Source organism: Propithecus coquereli, unplaced genomic scaffold, assembly GCF_000956105.1.
Source record: "Propithecus coquereli isolate 6110/MARCELLA unplaced genomic scaffold, Pcoq_1.0 Scaffold49, whole genome shotgun sequence".
Classification (NCBI taxonomy): domain Eukaryota; kingdom Metazoa; phylum Chordata; class Mammalia; order Primates; family Indriidae; genus Propithecus; species Propithecus coquereli.
Genome location: NW_012150729.1, coordinates 3,264,990 through 3,291,770, shown reverse-complemented (window position 1 = coordinate 3,291,770; position 26,781 = coordinate 3,264,990). Strand labels below are relative to the sequence as shown.

The 26,781-nt window shown below is 36.0% G+C and overlaps 1 protein-coding gene across 1 annotated transcript in view; it reads left to right on the top strand.

Moving 5' to 3' along the window:
- IFIH1 (interferon induced with helicase C domain 1) overlaps positions 1–14,461 on the top strand; it is a 48,737-nt gene extending 34,276 nt beyond the window's left edge. The window contains exons 6-16 of the mRNA XM_012655857.1: positions 561–771; positions 1,628–1,845; positions 3,036–3,152; positions 4,786–4,909; positions 5,790–6,068; positions 6,573–6,832; positions 8,401–8,550; positions 9,964–10,125; positions 13,267–13,457; positions 13,973–14,063; positions 14,163–14,461. Of these exons, the coding sequence (XP_012511311.1) occupies positions 561–771; positions 1,628–1,845; positions 3,036–3,152; positions 4,786–4,909; positions 5,790–6,068; positions 6,573–6,832; positions 8,401–8,550; positions 9,964–10,125; positions 13,267–13,457; positions 13,973–14,063; positions 14,163–14,342 (1,983 nt within the window). The 3' untranslated portion in view covers positions 14,343–14,461. The remainder of the gene's footprint in view (positions 1–560; positions 772–1,627; positions 1,846–3,035; positions 3,153–4,785; positions 4,910–5,789; positions 6,069–6,572; positions 6,833–8,400; positions 8,551–9,963; positions 10,126–13,266; positions 13,458–13,972; positions 14,064–14,162) is intronic.
- Positions 14,462–26,781: the final 12,320 nt, after the last annotated feature.

The following is a 26,781-nucleotide window of genomic DNA, read 5'->3' as shown; positions in this document are numbered from 1 at the left end:
CTCAACTGGGAGGGATCCTGTGAGCTGTTATACTAAATGTAAAACGCTCTGTTTGGTGTGCACTGCCCATTATAGCTTGGCCCTGGTCTACAAATTAAAAATAGATTTCTTATCTAATCTAGCTCAAACTTCACTCTTCGCTGGCCCATGGCTTACTAGATTCAAATTCCTTCTAAATTCTTTATTTTTGAATGGCCATTTGCTTATTCCTCTTTACTGTCACCTTGTATGTATTTCTAGGGGAGCATTATTACATTGTGCTATATTAATTTGTTTTGTTTTGTTTAGTCTTGGTCTGTGTGCTCAGCTAGACTGAGTTCCTCAAAGTCATCAACCATATCTTAAACATCTTTGTGTCTGGGACGCAGTATCTAAACTAACAACTATGCGATAAATGCCTATTGACAGACGAATGGAAGAAATGATGGATAGGTTGTTATGTCTAATTAATCGATAATGTAAACATCTCTTTTAATGCTTATCACATAGTAGGCCATTAATCAATATTCCTTTGACTTTGACTATACTTTTCTCTTTTTTTAAATCTTCACATTTTTAAGGTACCATTAGTTGAACAGCTCTTCCGCAAAGAGTTCAAACCATTTTTGAAGAAGTGGTATCGTATTACTGGATTAAGTGGTGATACTCAACTGAAAATATCATTTCCAGAAGTTGTCAAATCCTATGATGTTATTATCAGTACAGCTCAAATCCTTGAAAACTCCCTTTTCAACTGGGAAAGCGGAGAAGATGCTGGTATCCAGTTGTCAGGTTGGTTGAAGTGTTTATTTTTAGAAAAAGAAGAAGTAGTAGTAATATTAATGATAGTAATTAAAGCTGTATTTGTTAAATAATTTTTTAAATGTTGATAAAAATTAACCCTGTACAGATTGTCTTTCATTGTTTAAGGTTTCATTAAAACCCTTCTACTTCCTGGAGGAAACGAAAACAAAAAATAAGTTTTTAATTAGATCATTTTATTCTGCATAAGAATGCCATTATTAAATAAAACACTCACTGCACTTTCCCTTTAATTCTGACAAGTTCTTTTTATTTGCTAGCCGATCCTGTTAGGTCTGCCTTCTTCTCCATGGAATAAAAATGCAATCCTTTCTATTCTGTGTGGGACAGGATGAGAAAGGAGAAGAAAGGTAGGGAAAGAAGTAGAAATAATTTGTAATAATTAAATGCAATGTTAAAACAAGCCAAAATTATCCCTTTTGAAACAGTGTGGTTTTCATTTGATGTAATAAAAATAAAATTCACACACCTAAAATCAAATATTTTATTAAAGAGCAAAAGTGTTATAATGACAGTTGTTTTGGAATAAGCCAGGGTATGATTCCATCCCTAACACTTTCTAGCTCTATAAATTTTCTGAATCTCGTCTGTTAAATAAGGATAATATCTAACAGGGATAGTTTCGTGATGAATGTACATGAATTTCTTTCTGTGTACAGGTTCCTACCATAGTTAAATTTCCCTCCTGAAAAGGGAAAGAGGGCTGCTCCTGCATCTTGCCCAAGAAAAGGCATCCCCAGAGAAGCTCAGTTCACTAGCGTGAAGCTGCTTCTCTCCCTGTAGTTTGCTGCTATAGACAAATGAACTATTTGCATTTTCTTTTAAGACTTTTCCCTCATTATCATTGATGAATGTCATCACACCAACAAAGAAGTAGTCTACAACAACATTATGAGGCGTTACTTGAAACAGAAGTTGAAGAACAGTAAACTCAAGAAAGAAAACAAACCAGTGGTTCCCCTTCCTCAGATACTGGGACTAACAGCTTCACCTGGTGTTGGAGGGGCCACAAAGCAAGCCAAAGCCGAAGAACACATTTTAAAAGTAAGTCACTGACTTTATGTATAACCAATAAAAGCAAAGCTAAAACAAATGCCAGTGCTTCTTGGGCCTTCTCAATAAAGTTGAGTACAAGTAACATGACTGTCAATTAAGTGAAATCTATTTGCTTTCCTGCAGTGAATATACACAGTCTTCTACAACAGTGATATGCCTTAATAAATATCAAACCAATATCATAACAACTATGGAGAACAACCTAATTCATGGGAGACTGAGACAAATAGAATGCCTTCTTGGAACATCTACTCCTATAATGAAACTTAATAATCTATTTGATATAGAAATATGCATAAACTCTGAAAGTTTCTGGTTTTCACATATGTAAAGTCTTACACCATGACTTTCAAAACTGCATGTTGTCTGTGTCTTGTTATATGTGATTCTAGGAACCTGGGTAATTCAAATTAAATGGGAAATAGAGATATGAGGATGTTTAATTGAAGATGAACTTGTCAGCTGCCACAAAATGGTAATACCACGTAAAGTGTTATAGTTGATCTCAAGTGTTAGATGAATCAGAGTAGCTCAAGAAGTATGTTGGCACAAAGGCAATTGCATTTGAATTTTAAGTCCCGTACCTTAAGTTGAATTCAGTAAAAATCATGTAGAGTAGACACAATATTCAGGGGTTTAATTATTGGCTCCAAAATATAATTTATTACTGGGATTAAGGAATAACTCCAATCTCATAATCCAGGTACATGGGCTAAGGCTGCTCCCAGCTTTGCACTGTCCTTTTCATGTGTAGTGGAGGGAGGTAACATGATCCATGGATGTCCAGATGACTTTTAATATGCGTCACGTAATATGGTTATCTCAAAACCATTCTCTGTCTATTTCTGTAAGGTCCATGTGATTTTTTTCCAGCTGGAAAGTGGAATTTAAGGAACTAAAATAAATATCCTTCTTTTCTGGAATTATCCACCAACTTGATTTAGAAGCTCCTTTTTACTGTATCAGGACAAATGCTGTTGATTATTGGTTAATGAGTTCCCATTGTAAAACAATACTAAAATACTGTATTTAGCAAGTAATGCTATATATTACTTTCATGAAATTTTATGCTACATATTAAATGCTACTTATTTCTTACATGAAAAAGAGAGTTCTACATTGAAGGAATTGAAAGGGAAAAGTAATTATCTGGATATTGAAAAATGTCTCTTTTCTAGATTTGTGCCCATCTTGATGCATCAACTATTAAAACCGTGAAAGAAAATCTTGATCAACTCAAAGACCATATAAAGGAGCCATGCAAGAAGTTTGCAATCGCAGATGACACCAGAGAAGTATGTGCTGAATGTTTCATATGTATTAATATTTTATCAGCAATACCATACTCAGTTGAAAGATGGCAAAGGCTATTTTATACTGACCATCTGAACAATATTATTTTAAAATTTGGGCGATCAAGTTACAGGGTTTTTTTATATGAGGCAGCAACGCACTACAGTGAATTCTCTCCTCATTCTTCTTTTAGTTTTCTAATTTATAAGAATAGCTCTGTAATTGTTTGGCTACATATGAATCACTGAGGGTGGGGGTAATGGGGGTGGTAGCGTTGTATAGTTAAACTAGAGGGATTATGACAGTTCATTTTATCCTTTTTTAATTTCTTGGTGAATTTCAGGGTTGGTTTTCTGACATTCCACAGAGCCATTTTGTTACTATCAAATTATGGTTGGCAGTGATAATGGGAATTCTACCTAATTTGCATATTTGCATATTGACTTTCTTAGGAAAACACTGCCGTGGTAAAAAAGTGAAATATTTACTTTAATGATATTTTTCTGATGAATATTTTCACTGATTATAAAAATCAACTGAGAGTTAATTTGGACATAACCAGTAAATTATGTCGATACGTTTGTAAAATTTAGAAAGCATAGTAAATTTTAGCCACATGTACTTAATAATGCCATTGAAAATATGGTTGCTGGGATTAAATGATACGAGATATCCGTAGTAGATAATACAGTGTTTGAAATGTAGTAGGCACTAAACCAATGTTAGCTACCAACCTCCATACGTCTGTTTTGTTTTTAAATTCTAAAAAAGACTGCTATCTATTCCAGCTGCACTAGCACATTTGAATATGCCTTATTTACTTTCACTTTTTTGTTACTTATTCAGTTTTATTTGATAAGTTTAAATGCATATTTCTACTCATAATTGTTAAAAAAAAAAAAACCTATGTCCCAGGTTATTTTTAGAGAAGAACTCGACTTCTTCTGAACTTAACTTTTTGATATACTTTTTATTGAAGAATGACATATACAGAAAAGTACAAATTCATGAATGTATCAATTGCTGAATTTTCATAAACTGAATACACCTGTGTAACCAAAACCCAGATCAAGAGACAGAACATTGCCAGTACCCCCAAACCTCTAATTCCCCCTTCTAGTTAGCATGCCCCACGGGGAACTACTATCCTGACTTCTAAAATCCAAAATGAGTTTTGACTGATTTTGGACTTTGTATGAATGGAATCACATGGCATGCGTTCTTTTGTGTCTGGCTTTTTTCAAACTCTACTTCGACTTTTTATTTTAGTAGAAATAATATTGAAACCAGTTAATCAAAGGGGAATGTTTCTTAATTTAAATTGTAGGCCTTCTAAATGATTGTGACATTAATTAAATATTTTTTTTAATTATCCTTAACATTTAAGGTTTATAGCATTCGTTAACTTTACTTTAGGTACTTTGGTACTGTTAGTATCGGCGTGGCTTGATGGCAGAGGTAAAAGAGAAGCTGACAAAAATAAATGTACAAAGAAGTGACAAGACATTAACTAAACTTTATCTAGACAAAGATTCTGAATCAAATTTATTGTAAGATGGAAATTATTTTAACAAAGATAATGTTATTTCTTTAATAATATAAATATGTAAGAATAAATGTGTACTTTGTTTTTAGGATCCATTTAAAGAGAAACTTCTAGAAATCATGACAAGTATTCAAACTTATTGCCAAATGAATCCAATGTCAGATTTTGGAACCCAATCCTATGAACAATGGGTCATCCAGATGGAAAAAGAAGGTAATTTGGGTTTTAACCTAACAGTTTATCCCATGTTTTTTTTTTTTTTTTTTTTTTTTTGAGACAGAGTCTCACTCTTTTGCCTGGGCTAGAGTGCCATGGCGTCAGCCTAGCTCACAGCAACCTCACACTCCTGGGTCAAGCAATCCTTCTGCCTCGGCCTCCCGAGTAGCTGGGACTACAGGCATGCGCCACCATGCCTGGCAAATTTTTTCTATATATTTTTAGTTGTCCGATTAATTTCTTTCTATTTTTAGTAGAGATGGGGTCTCGCTCTTGCTCAGGCTGGTTTCGAACTCGTGAGCTCAAACAATCCACCCGCCTCGGCCTCCCAGAGAGCTAGGATTACAGGCGTGAGCCACCACGCCTGGCCCTGTTTATCCCATGTTTATGCCACAATTTGAGAAGACTGTGTCACATATTCCCAAGGAAACCGAAAGCAAATGTACTATCAAATAGAATTTCTGTGTTCCTGTTATGACAAGCATAAACATGCTCTTAATTCTTTACCTAAAGAAAGAGGTTCCAATTTATCCAATTTTTTCTTTATCTCCAGAGTCTTTCATTTATTATATATTTAAAGTATTAAGATAAATATTAACAGCTCTGTCTCCAAAGGCAAACTCAACTCATATATTTTCATGCCATTCCTCTGTGCATCAGGCACATGTTCTTCTTGCTGAGGCAGGGCTCAAGTAGCAAGTCTAGGAGTGGAAACATTTGCTCCCTTTTAGAGCTCATGACACATTTTGAACCTTAACTTGCCCATTTCAAAACCAAGGGGAAGCCAATTTTGAAGTCAGTATCATAAGTATGTTCTAGTCCACAACACAATTTTTGTGTGCTTATTATTTTACTAGCATAATATATTTTTTCATAGCTGCAAGAGAAGGAAACCGCAAAGACCGTGTTTGTGCAGAACATTTGAGGAAGTACAATGAAGCCCTACAAATTAACAATACAATCCGAATGATCGATGCATATAATCACCTTGAAACTTTCTATAATGATGTAAAAGAAAAGAAGCTTGCAGTCCAAGAAGATGATAGTGATGAGAGTGGTGACGATGATGTTTGTGATGGTGTTGAAGATGGGAATGATTTAAAGAAATCTTTCAAAGTGGATGAGACAGATAGATTTCTCATGACTTTATTTTTTGGTAAGATTCAAAGTAACATGAGTTGATCTCATGGATTTACCTTTTGACATGAACTAACTGCTTCCCATAAGCTCTCCATAAGGAGAAATATCATTTTGAAAGAAGAAATCCCACACAGATTGGGGCTACTTCTAATTGATGTGACCAGATTAGCTATGAGTTGTATGAGTACAACCAATCATTTGATCATTCAATTTTATCGTCAAGATAATTGCAATGAATTTATTTATTAAACCATCCTGATTATTAGATATAACACAAGATTAACTGTAGATGAGCCACATCTCAGTGCATCATTACATAAAGTCTTCTAGTGTAATTATTTGTATGTTTTACTAACTTAGACTAATCATTTCTTCTTAAATATTTTTAAACATTAATTTTTTGATTGATGTAAAAATTATATATATTTTTGGTGTACAAAATCATGTTTTGATACATGCATACATTGTAGAATGGCTGAATCAAGTTAATTAACAGATCCACTGTAATTATTTCTTAAAGAAAACAAAAGAATGTTGAAAAAGCTGGCTAAAAACCCAGAACATGAAAATGAAAAGTTGACCAAATTAAGAAACACCATAATGGAACAATATACTAGGACTGAGGGATCAGCACGAGGAATAATCTTCACAAAAACACGACAGAGCGCATTTGCCCTTTCCCAGTGGATTACTGAAAATGAAAAATTTGCAGAAGTAGGAGTCAAAGCCCACCACCTAATTGGAGCTGGACATAGCAGCGAGTTCAAGCCTATGACACAGGTATAAACAACCTTTTGGACTTTTCTTATGCTGTTATTACTCTTCTCAAGTTGTTTTTAGTCTCTTTCATCAATTCTCTTGCCATCCAAAAATCCATTTACAGGCTAAAACACTTGTTCTTGAAATAAAATTTGAGTTTAATAGCAATCTAATCTGTGGCATTTGATTTAGGAGTCATTTTTTTTCCCCCTCATATTTGGAAGAACTTTCTGAGTTGAGTTTCCCTTGTTTCCCTTATTTAAACTGAATAACAAAGTAGAGAAATCGTTGCAATAATATAAAGTGGAAAAATCAAGCCCCCACAGAAATATGTGCATTATAATTAGAACTATGCAAAATATGTTTGCATCAAATGAAACATGTAAAGAAAAATTAAAGAATTTGATGTGTTAGAGATTTTGGATTCTGAGAGGTTTTCTGTTCTTTTTAAAGTTTTTTGTTTTGTTTTGTTTTCATTATACTACTTATTGTGTAGGAGAGAAAAAAAGGCATTTGTAGACATTACAAGTGTGCATGAAATAATGATGTGTTGTTAGAATAAAAGATTCTTCTGAAGGCTAGGGTCATGTTGACCCGGAGTCTCTCTGGACCAGGGGATACTTCCATTCTGTTATGGTCGTCATCATTTGGGCTAATGGAGCAAATGAAATCTGTTTTAGTGTTTGTTGAAAAAAAATACAAAAATTCTTGAAATTGTTCAGTATAACTGTCATTATACCTTTTACATTCAGTCATCTTAGAGTTTCCACGAAAACTAATGCCAGAGGAAGCTGTTTTCCCTGGGTAACAAATTTGCTTCCTTTTTTTGATGAGAGCTGGTTTACTTAATGTTTCCCTTTTTGCCTTAGCTTCCAGGAAGCTTGAAGGCAAAACTGAAACTTGGTCTCACAGCCTCTGTGTTAATCCTTACAAGTGATACATCTACAGTCTTTCATTTTGGAGCCTGTTTTTCAGTTTCTATTATATTAGCTTTAGTGTTATGACCACTGTCCTCCAGCTTCCAGCTCCCCTCCCTAGAGGTAGCCAAGGTTTTCAGTTTCTCACATGTCCTTTCAGGAATATTCCATACTTTCCTTGCTTGAATGACTCTTAAAGTGACCTAATGCATTATACAGTGTGCATTTGCTCTGTGACTCAGAACTTAACAATCTATAAAAGCATCATTGCTTCTTATTCTCTGAATATTAAAAATTCTGATGTTAATGTAGTGAAAAGAAAAGCCCATTTTAGCATCCCCTTGCGGTATCCTCTTCTCAACTGACAGCTCTTCATTTCTTCTCCCCAAGTCACCCGTCAATTTATTTCCTTGGCATAATGATAGTCTTCCCACCTCCAGACTGGAGGATGGAAATATTTTTGTTATTGTGTAGTAATCCCAGATTGGAAATCAAATGTTGTCTCACCATTATGTCTTTGTTCAATGCCAAAAACAGATGGCAGCAAATCCATGTATGATCTAATCCTTTGATTTACACTGACCAGTTGCAATTTATTATTTCTTCTCCTAATTAGAAGATTTTAATGTGTTTAGCATCACAAAATTTAATTTATTAAAAATGTTTCTACAGAATGAACAAAAAGAAGTCATTAGTAAATTTCGCACTGGAAAAATAAATCTGCTTATCGCTACCACAGTGGCAGAAGAAGGGCTGGATATCAAAGAGTGTAATGTTGTTATTCGTTATGGTCTCGTCACGAATGAAATAGCCATGGTCCAGGTATATTCAAATAACCTCTACCTAATGTGTTAGTTTTTATTTCTGTGTTCCTATTTTAATTGCTTTCTTTTAGTAAAACAGCACAAAACACCTGTTTACTTTTAAAAATATATCTGTTCTCCTGCTAAAAGAGCAATTTTAAAGAGCTCCCTTTGATATTGCTGTTAATTCATACAACCAGATACCTGTTGTATTTTTAAACAACAGCTCTTCTTTGGTTGTTATTTCTGTGTCCTAAGGCTTTCCAGGACCATGACACTGGCTCCATTTAAGAATCAAAAGAGACTTCCTCATTCTTAGGATGTCTGTGAGCCCCCAGCTGGACCAGGAATCTGGAGCAAACTGTCCCACAAATGCCTGACAAAGTAACATGCCCAAACCTTAGAGAGCCCTGCTGTTTCTGCATTTTCCTCCTTTATTCTTTCAACTTGTCTGTATCTTTAAAATGTTATGGAATAAAATGGTGGGTGAGGGTGGACTTAGAAATGCAAAAATAAAAAAAGAATGACATATCCCAGTTTCCATTCAAATTTCACCTTTTCTCTTAACCACCTATATTAATGGTATTATTGCATAATAACTTTCTGTTGTGTATGTACAGAAGTTATACTGATTAATAGATATAATATTCTTCCTATAAAATTAACTAAAAGGTTTTTTTAGCACATTAAATTGCATCCTTGGATGGAAGGCAAGTTGTAGAAGACTAAGATAACCAGATAGCCATCAAATCAGGAAGAAATTTTATTTCAGGAGTTGGTGTGTAACTCAGTGGTTTATTACTTAGAATGCATTTTTCCTTGAGGATAATATTGTAGTTGATAGTTAGGCTCCTGAGCCAGGCCAAAAAAGTTTATATTACTCAAAATGTACCTGAATATCACTAAAGAAAATTATCACCATGTTGAACATGTTTTCATGGAAAAATGTACTGAAAATCCAATGTGGGATGCCAGAAACAGACCTGCCCTCCTACCAGCCCTGGTGTCATGATCAGAGACATCCCTCCTCCCCATTCAGCCCTCCTACCCTCCTACTAGACAGGAGGGCTGCCCCAGTCCAAGTCATTGATCGTGGTCCTCGGAGTTTGAGAGAGAAGCTCTGGGGACAAAACGGCTACACAGGGTGGTGTTATATTATTAAGGCCTTTGGAGGCTGGTGTGGGAACATAACCACCATCAGTCTAGTACATTGCTTCTGTATTGAAGCACATTTTAAGTTTCAAAGAGCTGATTTACAAAGAATAGATAATAACTAACTTTACTGAGAATAGAGAGCTTATTTGAAGGCTGGCATGCTCAACAACCAATATTATTCCATGATGAGCAATGAATTATCATTCCAGGCCCAAACCAGGAAAATTTGTAGCAAGTCATAACCTTTCATGTACTTGATTTCTTTTTACATTCTCAGGCCCGAGGTCGAGCCAGAGCTGATGAGAGCACCTATGTCGTGCTTGCTAACAGTGGTTCGGGAGTTATTGAACGTGAGACAGTTAATGATTTCCGAGAGAAGATGATGTATAAAGCTATAGACCGTGTTCAAAATATGAAACCAGAAGAGTATGCTCATAAGGTATTGTTTCTGGCCACCTCTGAATTTGGTTTTCCTTTGAAAATGGCTGCATGTGGTGGCCATTGGTATCTCTGTGGCTGTCTGCAGACAGAAATTGTGCTGAATTGTAAGTTCCAGTTTAATGAGCTGTGCTTAGTCCACATTCACATACAAAGAATCAAAATCCATGGTGGGCAAGAAATTGTCAGGGAGCCATGGCTAGTTCCAGGGAAACCAACCATAAACTTTGATAATATAGATTTAGGCTGCCTTGATCCAGAAAGATGAGCCTAACTTACCCATTCAACACAACATGGCAATTTTGCTTTGATCCAATCCATTTGTACAGGCACAGTTTTTTTATTCCAGAAATATTTATGAAATACCTACTGTGTGCCAGGCAGTGTTATGCGAACAGCCAACATGTTGTCAAATAACACAGATAACACTCCTGCTGCATGAAGTTTACATTCTAGTGTCTGGTGAGGTCTGGAGAAGAGAAATGAACAAAAATAAAGAAGCAAGAAGTGCATCATATAGAGATAAATGCTGGAGGATTAGTATAGGATGACGGGAAACAAGCCACCAGATGCGTACTTGAGATTGGTTGGTTGAGGAAGGTCTCTTAGAGGGAGTGACATTGAGGCTGAATGTGAATCATAAGAAAATGCATAATATGTCATCTAGCTACATCTCAGTTTACTAACACAGAGTTATTTGAGTTGTGTGAAGGAATGCAGTGAAGGGAAAATGTATTTCTACAGTATTTCAGGAAATCCCCCATACCACTGAATTAAAGACTTTAACTACTATAATAGCAAACAATCCATTTAGAAGAAAATTCACACCCTTGCATATGGGTGTGAATGTTAGTTTCTTAACATTGGAATTGGCTCTGCCCTAAATAGAGTTTCACGAAAGGGATGCTTTCAGATTGGTGTGCATTGCTATTACCAACTCCAAGGTTTCCTGGCCAGGTTTCTACACCAACTTTTATTTTAAAACCCCTTTAAATATAAGGCAAAGCAAACATTTTGGAGTATCAAATTAAACTTTTGTCACCCAATAATGCCACTGGAAAGTTACTGCCTCACATTTAATATCCTAAGAGAATGAATCAAGTAGATGTTTACAAAGACTGATGTTTTAAGACTAGTTGTCTTGGCTAAGCTCTGGATCAATCTCTGGAGTTTATGGGTCAAATTTTTTCAGAAAATCTTTAGAATGAGACAGTTTCTTTGGGGGCCCAAGAATGGACTATCTTTTTAGGTCTCCTTTGGCTAAAAGATCTGTCCTCCTAAAAGCACCCCAGGTAGATGAACTTAGAGCAGGAATGGCAATGAGATGGGATACATGCCACCAGTAATCTGCTCAAAGCCCCTAGCAAACATTGCTACTAGGTCACAGCTACTAGGAGGATGGCTCCAGTCTTCTGATTTGAGAACCTTCTCAACATAGTCTTCAGGTAGACACTAACAAATGGTGAGAATTGACACATAAGAGAAAATCTTTTTTCCATATCGTGTACAGAGTTTGTACATAATTGAGAGCTTCTTAAAAATCAAATCAGAATTCAAGGAGCAAGTTGAGGATCTTAAACATTCTCCCTAACATTGATTCAACAAGTTTTTCTACATTATTACATTTTATGTGGATTTAGCCTGATTGTAGCTGTACCCCCCATATATTTATTGTGATTTTTTTGCCTTCCTCTCTAATTATTTCATATTCCTTTACTATTTCAGAGCTATTGTTTTAGCTTCTGATGTCCTGATTATATATCTATAGAATGACTGGTTTTATTTTGTTTCTGTCTCACTCATAGATATCTTCTTTTTTTTTTTTTTTTCTTGTTTTTCTTTTGGTGGATGAAGGCAACACAGACTCATAGGTATTTCTTAATTGCCTGCATGTATGTGATCCCATGATAGATCACCTTTTTATCAGCTCACAGAACTGTAAACTTTTTATAAGAACAACCTTATTAAACTTCTAGGGAAAAGAATATTTCAATTTATTGTTTTTTTATAATTGACATAAATTAATCTTTGTACTAGTCTGATTAATCCATTATATAGCCTCCAAGTTTGCTTGCAAGGTTTTGTTCTCTTTTCTATGCTATATATGGCTGCCTCGAACAGAGGCCTAAAATGTAGAGTCTGGAGCCAAGAAGATGGGCCATTCAGCTTTGTTCATCAGCACTGATGACTTACTTTTACTGAAAACTTCCCTTCGGTCTTAAGAAAATAGTGGCTTCCTTCATAATTTAATATAAATATGTCAGTTTGGAGGTAAATTATTTAAGAACCAGGTTTTTCTACTGCAAAGTTGTGTTGGTATGAGCACCAGTTAGTCCCTATTTCAGTTTTCATCTTTCTCTTAACTAGCTTGTTTCTGGTATGAAATAAGTGTTGCTGCTAGTCACAAAGCCTCGAATACAGGGGTTTACAGGCATATCCTGTCACTTAAGGAATCTGGGCAGTATAGGCTCCATGATGTCATGAGGAACACAGGCCTAGTCTCTTTCTTTCTTCTCTGCATATATAGCATTAGGCTTTCATTCTTAAGGTCAAAGATGGCTTTTAGAGTTTCAACTGCCACATCCTCATTCTAAGAAGGAAGTAAGAAGACAGAAAGGGCAAAAGGTATATATACCAGCTATCTAATTGTTAAGGAGACTTTCTGGAAATTCCACCCAACACCTTACATTTCATTGGCTGATGGTGAAGGGTCTGAAAATTATAACATATGAATAAAGGAACTGGGGTACTTACCATGAATTAGAGAAGACTACGGGTAATAACAGTGTTTAGTTCTTTAAAGAGCTTCTATGTGGAAGAAAGTTTAGACTTATTTCATGTGACAGAATTGAAACTAGTGCGTGTGCTAGAGGGAGAGATATTTTTTGTTGAATATTGCTAAGGACTTTCTCAAAATAGAGCTTTTCTAAATTGGATGGGCTGGTTTTTGAACATTAAGGGTTCTACATTTCCATGATTACAGGAGACGATATAAATTCTCTGGGAACCATTGCCTCATTTTTATTTCCTAGGCCATGAGCAAAGTGTATATTTTCACAACTATCTAAGATTTCCAAATTTCAGGAGACTTACTTCAATGAAACTGTGAAAAAACCCATAAATTGTTCCTTTCTCTATGCAGATTTGCGAATTACAGATGCAAAGTATAATGGAACAGAAAATGAAAACCAAGAGAAGTATCGCAAAGCATTACCAGGAAAACCCATCGCTAATAACTTTCCTTTGCAAAAACTGTGGTGTGCCAGCCTGTTCTGGGGAAGATATCCAAATAATTGAGAAGATGCATCATGTCAATAGGACACCAGAATTCAAGTGAGTCCAGAAAGACCCATTTTTAAGTATCTCTACAAGAGATGTAGCAGAATGTAGTGTAAATGTTCTTTCAAAATAGTACAAATAAGATTTTTTTGCCAACAATTTCTTCTCCTTTAATCCTCCAATTATATTCCCATAGCAAATGTCTATTTTTTAAACAAACTATCCTGGAGTAGGAAAGGAGAAGTATAAGAACCAAAGCCATTTTGGTCTAATGCACATAATTTGTGCATGCTCATATTTGATTCTCAAATTTTTGAACAATTAAAATCAAGTTAAAATAACCAACAGACTTAAAAGAAGTCACAAAGGCAACATGCCCCATAAGAGGTGTGTGTAGAAGGGGAATATCCACCTGATTTGCCATGATGACCCTGGGAAGCTGGAAGGAGGGAAGCAATGAGGTGTGGGATAATACATGCATGTGGATAAGCTCAGGGCCAACAACCACGGGCTGCACGTTGGTATTTTGCCAATTCTCAGTGATGTTTCTTCCTCCTCGATAATTTTAGGGAACTCTACGTTATTAGAGAAAACAAAGCACTGCAAAAGAAGTTTCCCAACTATCAAACAAATGACGAAATTATCTGCAAATGTGGCCAAGTGAGTAAATTGCTATGGGTCCCATTTTACTTGAGTTAAAAGGAATGTTTTAATTGAATATGCATTTAATTTTTCCTCTTGCTCTCTTTTGTTTTCCAGGCTTGGGGAACAATGATGGTACACAAAGGCTTAGCTTTGCCTTGTCTCAAAATAAGACATTTTGTAGTGGTTTTCAAAAATGATTTAACAAAGAAGCAATACAAAAAGTGGGTTGAATTGCCTATCACATTTCCTGATCTTGATTACCCTGAATGTTGTTTGTTTAGTGATGAGGATTAGCATTTGATTCAAGATTCTTTTAAAATATTGTCAATTTAACATTTAATATGATTTTGATTAATGTTTTTATTATGCTGCAGAACTGATGGGAGAATTAATAAAATCATTGCTTGACTTTGTATTGAGCCTTTATAGGAACACAATATATTATGCTTTCAATTATCCATCTTTGGTGATCAGGGGTAAGGAACATCTACCAGTGATGCTCATTAGCATGGAACATTATAGTCCTGTGGAAAGAATGCTGGAAGATAAATAAGAATCCAAGATACCAGTCTCAGTTCTGTCCTAATTTTCAGAATAAAATTAGGCAAATCAGTTCATCTTTCTGAACCAGTCTCCTTATTTGTGAAATGTTTGAATATTATCTGCCTTTGCTTTTTATTAATTTTCTATTGCTGCATGACAAATTACCGTGTATTTAGTGAGTTGAAACAATACCCATTTATTATAGCACATGTCCTATAGGCCAGAAGTCTGGGCCGGGTCCTCTGCTCAGGGTCCCCCAAAGCTAAAATCAAGATGTCAGCCAGACTATGTTCTCATCTGGAGGCACTGGGGGAAGAATCCACTTCCAGGATCATTCTGATTGTTGGCAGCATTTGTTTCCTTGCAGCTGTCTGACTGGGATGCCTGTTTTCTTGCTGGCTGTGCACTGGAGATTGTTCTCAGCTCTTGCAACAACCTTACCACGGGGCCTGCTCAAGGCCCTTTCCCAGCACACATAGTTAATTCTTCAAGGCCAGCAAGAGAATCTCTCTCTCAAGTCTGCTTAGACGGAGTCTTATATAGCTTAATTGTAATCATAGAAGTGGCTATCCCATCATATCCATGGGTCCTGCCCATACTCAGGGTGAGGGGATTGATTATTCAGGGCATCACACCAGCAGGTGGGAATCTTAGGGGCATCATAGAATTCTTCCTCCCACATCACTTGCCCAGACTGTGATGAAATGATATATGTATCCATAGAAAAGCACTCTAAAAAACATGAAGCACCATAAAAGACACAGTATGATTGAGAAGCAGCCTCGAGTAGTTGAAGACTTTTTACTTCCTCAGCCTTCTCTTCCGCGAACATAACACTATGCAGGAAAACTACCCAATGACAGAGTGGTGGATAAATCCAGGCTAGATATTAATGCCTCCGAGATTACCCGTGTCCCTGGAGAGCAGCTCATCTTCCAGTCCAGGGTTCGCACAGGATTTAGCAAGGAGCAGAGGCTATTGGGTGTTATTAGAGATTAAAGAGACAATGGCTGCCTCTGCCCCTTCCCAGACCCAGGCAGAAGAGTAACCTTTCTGGGGCTGTGACATTTTCGGTGTTTCTAAGAAAGTACTGTCATTTGGAGATGAACACAGGCCAGAAGTCTGCACTACAGGACATTCTCCCAGTAGAAAAGCAGCCCCTTTTGACACGGAAGAACCACACGATTGAGATAAAAACCACAATTGACCATTTTAACCAACACTTACCAAGTCTCACAGATGGCTTGCTCAATGGAAACAGTTACCTCCTGTGACTAGGGAGAAACAAAATGTTGGAGGGTATGAAAAGAAAATTCTTCTATGGCTTTGATAGGTTAATTGAATTCACATTACAGTAATTTTGAACCTTTACTTGATAAGGCCTAAGCAAAGATGAATACTAACCAATCAGATCTCTTGGGTATGTAAGAAGACAAAAGAAGATGGTGGTTTTCTTAAAATACTTTTAAAACTCCATCTGACTCCATTTAAAGTATTGCTGTCTTCTAGAATGTTTTGGAAACTATGCAAGAAACCAAATGCATAAAATAGCTAAATGTACTACTGTAACATATGTAGACTGTTTTTGAGGTGTCAACAAATATCAGGTTTTTTCATCTATGTTTTCCAGTAACTTTTTTCAATTAAAAAAGTGTTATTTCTACTTTAAAGTTTTAAAATACATGCTTCAAATAGTATAAAACTTAAATGTGATGGTACCTGAAAACTTGAACTATAATGCATATATTTCATTCAAAAAACAACTGTGATTATCGTAACATTTCAAGTGATTGTTACTTAGCAGTTTGATGCTCATATTTTAGGGTCCCTTACAGAATATGCTCATAACACATAGACATCAACCTGGGAGTTAGAACGCCCAAGTTTTAGTGTCCATAAGACCTTCAGTTGGTTGGGTGACTTTGAGCAACCTCTGGTTCCTCCCCTGGAAAATGAGAGGTTGGATTAAATGATATCAAAGGCCCCTGACAACTATGGCATTCTCATAGTCCATGCTTCTGGCTCCCAGGGTGCTTTCATTTTAAGGCCTTGTCCAATGACTTGTGGTAATACCAGCTGTGGGCTAAATATCTGCTGAATACATTACACATTTGAATGTAGCTCATGTCTGTTAAAGGGCACTGTAGGGATCTCACAGAACAGGTACACTGGCTAGAGTCATGTGCCTTGAGACAGATTCAAAAGGCCCATAAATGTCAGGATATTTTAGAATAAGCATTTCTGAGCCAACAGACCAAGGAAGACCTTGTGGATAAGAAATGTGAAGCATAAACCCAAAAGGCTGAGATCATTTCAGACCGTATGAAATTAAATACAGTAATTTAGAGTTCGTGCAAATGTCTTAAACGTAAGGCATTGATCGAGGCAACACAAACATGGATGAGAAATGGTTTCCCAATGGATGATTAGTGCATGTCACAAGTAACAGTTGAAAGTGAAATGTGCTATAAGGTGAATAATTTCCTCTCTGCAATTTAATAGTCCCTACAGCAGAGTGTTATGCTTTAAAGAAATCAAAGTTTTTGGTGTTGTTTTCAATGCAGTTGAACATAAAGCCAAGGAAGATTGGCATTTCTCTTTGCCATTGTTGCTTTTAAGATGTAAAAGACATGCCAGGGGAGGTGGCTCATGCCAGTAATCTCAGTACTTTGGGAGGCTGAGGCAGGAGGATTGCTTGAGGCCAGGAGTTTGAGACGAGGATGGGAATATAGCAAGACCCCTATCTCTACAAAACATTAAAAAAAAACTTAACCAGGCATGGTGGTGCACGCCTGCAGTCCTACATACTTGGGAGGCTGAGGGAGGAGGATCCCTTAAGCCCAGGAGTTAGAGGGTGTGGTGAGCTATAATAGCACCACTGTATTCCAGCCTGGGCAACAGAGTGAGATCCTTCTCTAAAAAAAAAAAAAGAAAAAGAAAAGATCTAAGAGAGTTTATTCAAACACAAATAAGTGCTGATGGGGAAGAATAATGGAAGGGATAAAATATTAGCATTGTCCAACTCCAAAGTAAATTGCTTATTGGGGTATTATTGACATATTCTACCAAATGCTCTTGCTACAGTCTTCTGGTCACTCTGATCCTTTCTCAAATATGTGCCTTTGGACATGGTTAGAAGTCGTCCTTTGCCAGCTCTTCAGCAGATATGCTGTACGTCATTAATGACAAAGTCCAAACGTCACTTTCCCGAATTTAACACAGTTCACATTTCAAAACTGGAATGGAAAAAACATGTAAGAAAACTATTGTTCATTCACCCTGAGTCTAATAAAATGCTCACTTCCACAATCTCATTAACAATTATATGAGTCATAACAATAAAGTAAAAACAAGAAAATTATTTCATTTCCTCCTAAGAGTTATGAAGTTAATTTGAAATGGCTGTAAACTTTTTCTGTATTCTTCAGTTTGCACATTTCTATTTAATTAGACTTACTATTGATAGATGTACGATTTTATATCTTTGTTTTTATAGGGATAGTGTGGAATGAGACATACTTGGGTTTGGATCCTTACTAGCTTTGTAACTTGGGCAAGCCACTTAATCTCTCTAACACCATAGGGAATGAATATCAATCTTGAGGGACTATCATGAAAACTTGGATCTTGTATGGAACATACTTAGCAGATGGCACATTGTAGGGGTTAATGTATAAAATATAGTAGCAGGAGTTGCCGGAAGAGCAGCAGCAGTTATAGTAGCTACAGCTGTAAGAGCATAAAAATGGTGAATTTTAGATCTATGTTTAAGGTTTAAGTAGGATACATACAAGATTGAAGTTCTCCCTCCTCCACCAATGGTTAGCCTAAAGGAGTTATCCCAAGAAGTAAGTAGCATCTACAATAAAATATGATTGCTATGAATATACTATTCAGTGTAGCTAGGGGAAGAATTTACTGTCCAGATCTTCTATGGACATAACAAAAAGATAGGTATCAACATTATAAGTATAAATACTGATTCATTAAGTAGCTATAGTACTTAACTAGGTCTATTATATAGATACAATTTTAATAAGATCCTGTGTTCATCTTCAAGAAAATGTGATGATGCTGTTGTACTGAGCCAGTCATCAACTGTCTGTGAGAAAGAGAATGAAAAATTGGGTTGTAGCATGTCAATAGTAATTTTTGTCCTGCACAAATAATGGTTGTCTTTTATTTATTTCTAAATCCCTAAACTTTTTCTCAGGTCATAGGTTATAAAATATGAAAACCATAATAGAAAGCCTTGCGGATATTCTTTATAATTTTTAGAAATTTTTCACACAGAGTGTTACCAAGTTTCTTTTTATATGAAATTAATCATTCCATAAGCATCTCATTTGAAGAAGAAATGTGGACAGTGGTGAGCCCCGTGTATTAGTTTATAATTTTAAACTCCAAGTTAAAGCCCAGATCCTAGGGGGTGCTCTGGGAAAAAGAAAACTGTTTTTAGAAAGTCATATTTAACCATGCAATTGTTAGAGTATATTTGGGCCACTACTTAAGTTGAATTTATTTGATGAAGTATATTAATTTTTTATATACTAATTTCAAAATGGACATTAGTTTGACACTTAAGAAGAAAATTTTAAGTGATTAATTCAGTTACACAAGTTAAATAATAATGAACCAAAGATTGACATTTTTTCAACTTAAATTTCTCTTTCGAACCCTGTCTTCTGCTGTCAGTTATGCAGTTATGTGTCTTACTGTATGCACATGGGGTGAACGGACTGCTGCGTGGTTAGTGCTTTCATTTTGAAGCCCTGAACGGGCCATTTTGATCTCATAATTCATCAAGCTGTGAGGACTTGTATAATACTAAAACGACCAAAGCAACCAATTTAGAATTATCATGGACTTGTCTGCCAACCAGAAATTAGTATCAATTCAGTGCCACATCAAGGTTTCTACACACTAAATTTTCTCTCTTCCTTAGCATTTGATCCTGGTTTGTATTTTCATGACTTTACTTTGCACAATTCATGCTCAATAATCTGTTGAGTTTAACATTACAACTTAATATAACGTTCACAGGATTTATCTTTTTTGACAAGTGAATGCTAAATCTTTCTCTAAAACATTAATTTTTTTCTGTGTTTAATTACACTAAATAGTTTTTTTCTATTGAAAGCCACTAACCTCATAGGGAAAAATCAGTTAAAATTCCCTAAATTTTGTAATAAATAATTAGCTTAGTGTTTTATTTTTATCAATTGTTTGTTTTGAGATAAAATGTAAAACAAATAACTATAGTAAACATTGGAAAAGTTGCCTTCCATGTAAAATGTTATGTTCCATGCAAGAGAGGAAGCAGAGGCAATGAAGGTAGAATGGGAATAAATAGAAACAAAGTCAAATAGAAGCAAAAGGATACAAAGATACCCACACTAAAACATCTAGACAAAGAAATGAGAAGGGAAGAAAGAAAGTAAATTTTACTGAGGGCGATACATCTAATAATGACCAATTTGTTTTATTCATTCATCAAATATTTTTAAGTTCCTACTATTTGTAAGGAACTATTAGACACAGAGAACAGTGATTAAAATAAGGATCTTGCTCACATGGCTTTCAGGATTCACAGAAATTATCCATGTTCTGAAATATCAATAATATATGGACGACCACTGTCTTTAAAGCCCTAGGAGAGGAGAAGGAGAGATTACTTTCAACCTGAAGGAAGAAAGATCACATTGGATTTTGGAATGTCTAGAAGAGTTTTCAAAATCCTTTTGGGGGGTTCTCACATCTTAGGGGCTATAGTGTCAAAGATAGATATTGTGGAGATAAGAAAAAAGGAAAACACATGACAGCCCACAAAAAATAATTTCACTATCAAATATTGTTATGATAACCTCCCTTTGGAAAAGCTTAAGTCATTCTGATTACCTTCAAAATAAAATATTTTTTTGTTTTTTAAAGTGTATAATTTGAAATGATTTTGTCAGTGTCAGCAATGTATAGATAAAATAGATGATATTACTAAAATTTACTTACCAAGTAATTATATACTAGTTAAACTACTATTAATAAGATTCAATGCTCTGTAAATGGTTAAGGAGGAAATAAATTAATAAAAGAGGATGGTAAGTGCTGATGTAACAGTCATGGGAGAATCAGGATTCTCTGAATGGAGCTAGGGATGGGAGGAAAACTGTGACATGCCTGTGCCCTGGTCACATCCATCCTGTTAAAAAGATGTCCTGAGACACTCCCTATTTTCCCAACATTCTCCTGGACGAAGGGCTCAGAAACAGGCCCATTAGAGTCATCCTCCGGCCCAGGCAAGATCATTGCTTCATAACCACCCTGAGAAAAAGAATGCCCATAGTTTGCTCTGGATCCAGGGTGGCAGATGTAGCAATGGGTAGTTGGTTCTTTGTACACCTTTGTTCACAACATCCAATGGTTAGTATCCAATGATACTTAAAAAATCTTTTTAACGTGCCTTATAATGAGTGCTAAATTTAATTAACTGTGTAATTGGGGTAGGAAAAGCGATCTACTCAGCTAGCCTAGTAGATATTCTACAACAAAGGGTGAACAGAGAGGTGAGGAAATGGATTTAATAAGCATAGATGACCTTCAAAGGGGCATTGCAAAAAAGGGGAGAGAAATACGGAGAAAATTTTGCAAGGGGACCTAAAGTTTCAAGTCTATTCACAGGCCTAGAAGTAAGTCAAGAAACAAGGAGACATATGGAGATAACATTCATTGGAAATCAAGCAGCTGGGAGGGAGGAGAAGGGGAAGGGTAAATTCACAGCTAACGGGTACAATGCACACCATCTGGGGGATGTGCACACTTATAACTGACTCAAACAGTACAAAAGCAATTCATGTAACCAAAACATTTGTACCACGAATATATTCTGAAATAAAAAAAAAAAGCAACTAGGAGAGATTCAAGACACAAAAGGGAGAGAGGAGGGTACAAGTGTTGGGGCAAGATGCCTGGGGACACAGAAGAGGATGAAACCAAGAACACAGTAATAGATAAAGGTTCAACAGAAGGGTAGCTCTGCTGCTACTTCTAAAGCAGGAGAGAAGTAAAGATGAATGAATGATATTAGTGTAAATAAATTCTCCTGGTATCAAGCACTAGGCTATCTGCTAAAAGGTGGGCTTTAGATTTGTGGATGGGTATGGGGACATAAGGAAACTAGTAAAGATTTTTAAACCTGCTTTGATGAATGCAAAATGACTACTCAGAAACTGGTAAGAAGATTGGCATACAGTATTAGACCCAGCTGAAATGGAAATAATAAATGTGGAGCCAATGATTTAATAAATATTTAAGCACAAGGTATTAGATTAAGTTCTATACTATTTACAGAGCCGAAAAGCTTTAAAGTATTATGGCCAATGTAACCCAAATGAAGGTGGTCCGCTTTGTGGCCCCTGTCAACATGGGGTTGTGTTCAGAAGAAACTCAACATCTAAATTAATTCAAAACTAGTTTAAATATTTATTTCTGGCATGTAAAAGAAAAAAATTACAAAGGGAAACTACATATTATACAACCATTTTAAATCCTTTTAACTCTGTGGTTCCCAAGAAACCATTCAGTATAGTGAGATACCACCTCTCTTACTCAAAACTCCTCAAAATTACCTCCCTAAAATCATCCTGTTTTGCTCTTTATCTCCCCTGGCCCCTTCTCTGAGTCTCTGAGTCTCTTCCTTTTGCGATGTAAATCAATACGGTTTTACAATGTTTATTTTTTTTTTTGCCTCTCTCTGTTCATTATCCCAGGCTTGATGGCTGCCTGAACCACAAATCATTTTCTACCTTAGAAGTGGGAATTGGAGGAGGAGGGAACTTCTATGAGTATTCATATTAATATTTTTAGTCCCTAGAATATTAGAAAACAACAGTGCCTGTTATCAATTTATTGTCTTATCTCCAAATTAAACCTTTTTGTTTGCTCTCTAAAAATGCATCTGGGCCCTTGAAATATTTTCATTTTGCCCCCTGGCATGACTTTAAGCTGTGTTGGAGAGACTTTGCAGGAAGAAATGATTTTGCTTCTTGGTTCTTGTGTGATTGCTTAGCCAGCTTCTGCAGTGTGGGTGGCTTCTCCAGCATTCAGTTCCAGCAGTCTATGTGGCTTTCTGCAGAAGCAAGTTCTTACAGTGCATTGAAGCTAGCAGTATTCAGTGGCCAGCAACTTTGCTGACCCCTCCTCAGGCAGTTTTATGTAGAGGGTCTGAAGTGAGACACCTCTTGTGAACAGCTTTTCCTGGCACCCTGAAGGGCACATTCCAGCAAGTTCCAGTGGCACCACAACAACTTCTCCACTGTTCAGTGACCCACACTCACAATCGTCTTCTCCAATAAAGTCTGGATCTCAGCCTTGCTTGCTCTCTCTTGGCCCCAGGGGTAGTGGCTGCTTTGTATACCTGCTGTTTCTATATTCTTTAGAGTTCTCTTTGCTCCTTATTAGCTAGTCATCTGTTACTTCAATACTGTTGTAGTTAATAATTATTTATATTAAACTTGACCTGTTCAGATTACTATGTGTTTCTCCCTTCAGACTGGACTCAAGTCTGATGCAATAATAACTAAAGAAAAATGAAAATTAGTTCATTCAAAGTTATAATTTTCAAATATCCAATTATCTTATTTATGAGCAAGCATATTTCACGAAGGAAATGACTCAAACACATCTGACCAATTCTCTAACCAAATAATTTAGAAACAGGACAGAATGTGTTTTATAACTAGATGCTTTCATTTTTTTTTCAGTCCAAATGACCAGTTTTGTAATAACAGTAACTGAACCAAAAATTCTTGTCATATGAAAGACCATGTTGTTACTGAACTTCTATACGTAGGCCTACCACTCCCACTGCTCCTGTGTGTTCAAATATCCAAATCACCACTGACAAAGTTAAATAAAGCTATAGAGAACACTGAACTCTCAAAACATGATTAATGGAAAGGAAACAACATTTTATTGAATATATCATATGTGCTAGATACTATCATTAGTGTTGTACACAAATTATTTATTTAAAGATTCTTGATTTTACACCAAGACATATTAATGTTCCCTTTAGAATCCCAAAGCCAACAAGACTCTGTTCTCTTATAAAGCATCACTGTGTTCTGATTCTGAGCACAGAAATCCCCTAGAGCTGTAGTCCCCAATCCACAGGCTGATACTGGTCAGTGGCCTGTTAGGAAAACAGGACTTCTCGTCACTGCCTGAGCTCTGCCTACCCCACTAATTCTGCCCTCATCCATGGAAAAATTGTCTTCCATGAAACTGGTCCCTGGTGCAAAAATGGTTGGGGACCGCTACCTAGGGGAGTGCTGACTTAGCCAAATAGCCAATTCTTAAAAATAAAACATTTATCTTTTATAAAATCTACATATTTACATGCAATAAATATGGCCTAAGTAAAAAAATGTAGCTTAAAAAAAGCAGAAAGAATTTTTTTTTTAAAGGAACTACCAGAACCAATGTTTGTAAATGAAATTGTTTTTTCCTTTTGGGAGGCTGTATTCTAATTCCACTTATACTGTATTTTCCTAAAATGTCTTGAAATCTCTTCAATTGTAAGACTTTCAGAAAATACTAGGATTGATATATAGAATATGAGCTAGGTAGATAAATAATTGATTAATAGATGGATGATAGATAAATGGAAATCTATATAGATAGAGATAATGATATATATCACTAGAGCGACCCTAGATATTAATAACAGCTTATCACCATTTCATCCACTGGGTTTGGTTCTAGATGACATTGGCCTATTTTCAAATCCAAAAGAGTAAATATTTGTTAGACTATTCCAAGAAAAAAATGTGTGTTGCCAGTCTAAGCCATTTCACAAGAAACATTCAAAAAACTTTTGAGTAACAACAGCAAAATTAAACTATGTATAATTTCTACTATACTTCTTAAAAAATATCAATCACTAACATCAATTTATAATTGCTATATGAACATGTCACTTCATGTGTCCATCATAAACTGACCCCATACTGTTATTATTATTACTCTTCAACATAACCTCTCTGTCTCTATCAAGTTAGATTTCTTACCGTTTCCTTCTATGCATAATAATTTCTGCCAATCCAAAATCACACAGTATTTCACAGTAAAGTCTCACTACCTCCAAGAAGTCATCTCTGATTAAAGCCCTATATTAATCTCCTCTTCTTTTTTTTGGCTTCCCTCACACATCATGTTTTTAATGTGTACACACTGGCAAAAATTTTTTACATATTACCTTAGAATTATTTTTTGGTTGTTTTAGGTATGTTTATTTTGTGTCTCTAATGGATCTCTCATTTCATCTATTCTCCTCTTCAACATTCATCTAATTCATATACTCATTCTCCAATGGATCTACTCAACATTTATTTATTCATCAATAGATAACACTGGAAACAGACATGACATAATAGAGAATAAAAGGGTTAAGGAAGAATTCTAATAGAGGTGACATTTCGAGGTGACCTCAAAAACAAGAAGATGACCACCTTAAAGATTGGAGAGAAAAGCCTTCCCAGACAAAAACAACAACATTGGCTGAGTCCCAAGCGAGGGAGCTTCATCTACTCAAGGAACTGAGAAAAAACCAGTGTGGTTGAAGTGTGATGAGTTAGGAGAATGACCTAAAATGAGGTTGGAAAGGAGGGTGGGGCCAGGCCATACACTGTCTGGAGTTGGATTTCAGTCTGAGGGTAATCAGAAGCCATTGGTGATTCTCATCAGGGGAGTGACAAGAATTGATTTAGTCTTCAACTGCTCTGATAAATTGTCTGGAAGGGAAAAATAGAAGCAGAGAGAGCAGTTCGATGGCACCAGGCAAGTACATTGGTATGAATCAGGGTGATGGAAATGGAATGAACTGGAAAAGGACATGCTCGTGGCACATTTGTTGGTAGACTGGATATGGGGGAATCAAGGAAAAGGGGAAATTGAGGATGAATCCAATAAAAGGATGGACCTATCCTTTGTATCTCAGTGAATTTAATATACACAAGTTACATTAAGTACATGTTAGGGAAGCCAAGTAAGGACATCAAGAGATTGAGAACAACACTCTCCGAAACAAAGCAAAAAATGGAACATGATGTTCCGGTGGACAAAGAAAGGATTTCAGTCACATTAGTCACCATCTTTGTGAACACTGAAAATCACTTAACCTCTTAAGTCTATTGCCTTCTCTGCAGGGCAAGACAGCAACATCAGGGCTTTGGGCCCTGGAATCAGACTGCCTAGGTTTTATTCTGTCTCTTTCACTTACTCTCTTAGACAAATTGCTTATCTCTACTCCTAATCTGTAAAATGTGAATAATAATAATAAAATCTCCCTCTTGTGTTATATAGTACAGGTTAAATGAGATATTATGGATAATGCATTTAGAACAGCACCTGGTGCATAGTAAACATTCAATAAATGTTATTGCTAGCTGCTGTGAAATGGATTGTTGAGAGGATTAAATGAGAAGATGTGTGGGTAGCAGAGAAAAACATTACTTTATGACTTGCAGAAAACTATATTTGTTTTAGAAACACACACACACACACACACACACACGCACACGCACACACACAGAGAGAACTGCTTTGTTTTAGAAACTTCCTAATGAGTGTGTTTATTTTTTAAGATGAGGTTTTCCTATGACTCTATTGGAAATGAATCAAAGAAATAGCTAAACTATTTTGCATAAAACATGATAGTTAGAAGGAGCCAGAGAGGAGGGGAGAAGAAAGAGGGAGTCCCTGGAACAAAGCAGAAAGATACAGCCCAAGTAAAAGAGATGACTAGTGGAAATTCCACCACCATTGCCCCAAAACACTAGTAAAGCTGCTACTTACTTACTTGGGTCGGTGTTATTTGGCATTAGCAGAGAGGACTGTCTGGCAGGGCAATATGGAAACGATGAAGGAAGAGTGCACACACAAGGAAAAGCGGATACAGAGAATTCTGAATGGCAAATGTTAAACACACTTTTACAGTGACTGTTGAAGGGAAATCATTCAATAAGTATTAATTTTCTTTTCTGATTTGAGGTATGAGATGTCATCTCTGACCTTGGGGATTTAGTAAATTGGTTGAGAGTTTAATGGTTGTGGGTATAAAATTATTAGAAAAAAATAAGCATACAACAGTCGCATGGTATACAAATTATAGATGTTATAGAGCTCAGAAAAGTCA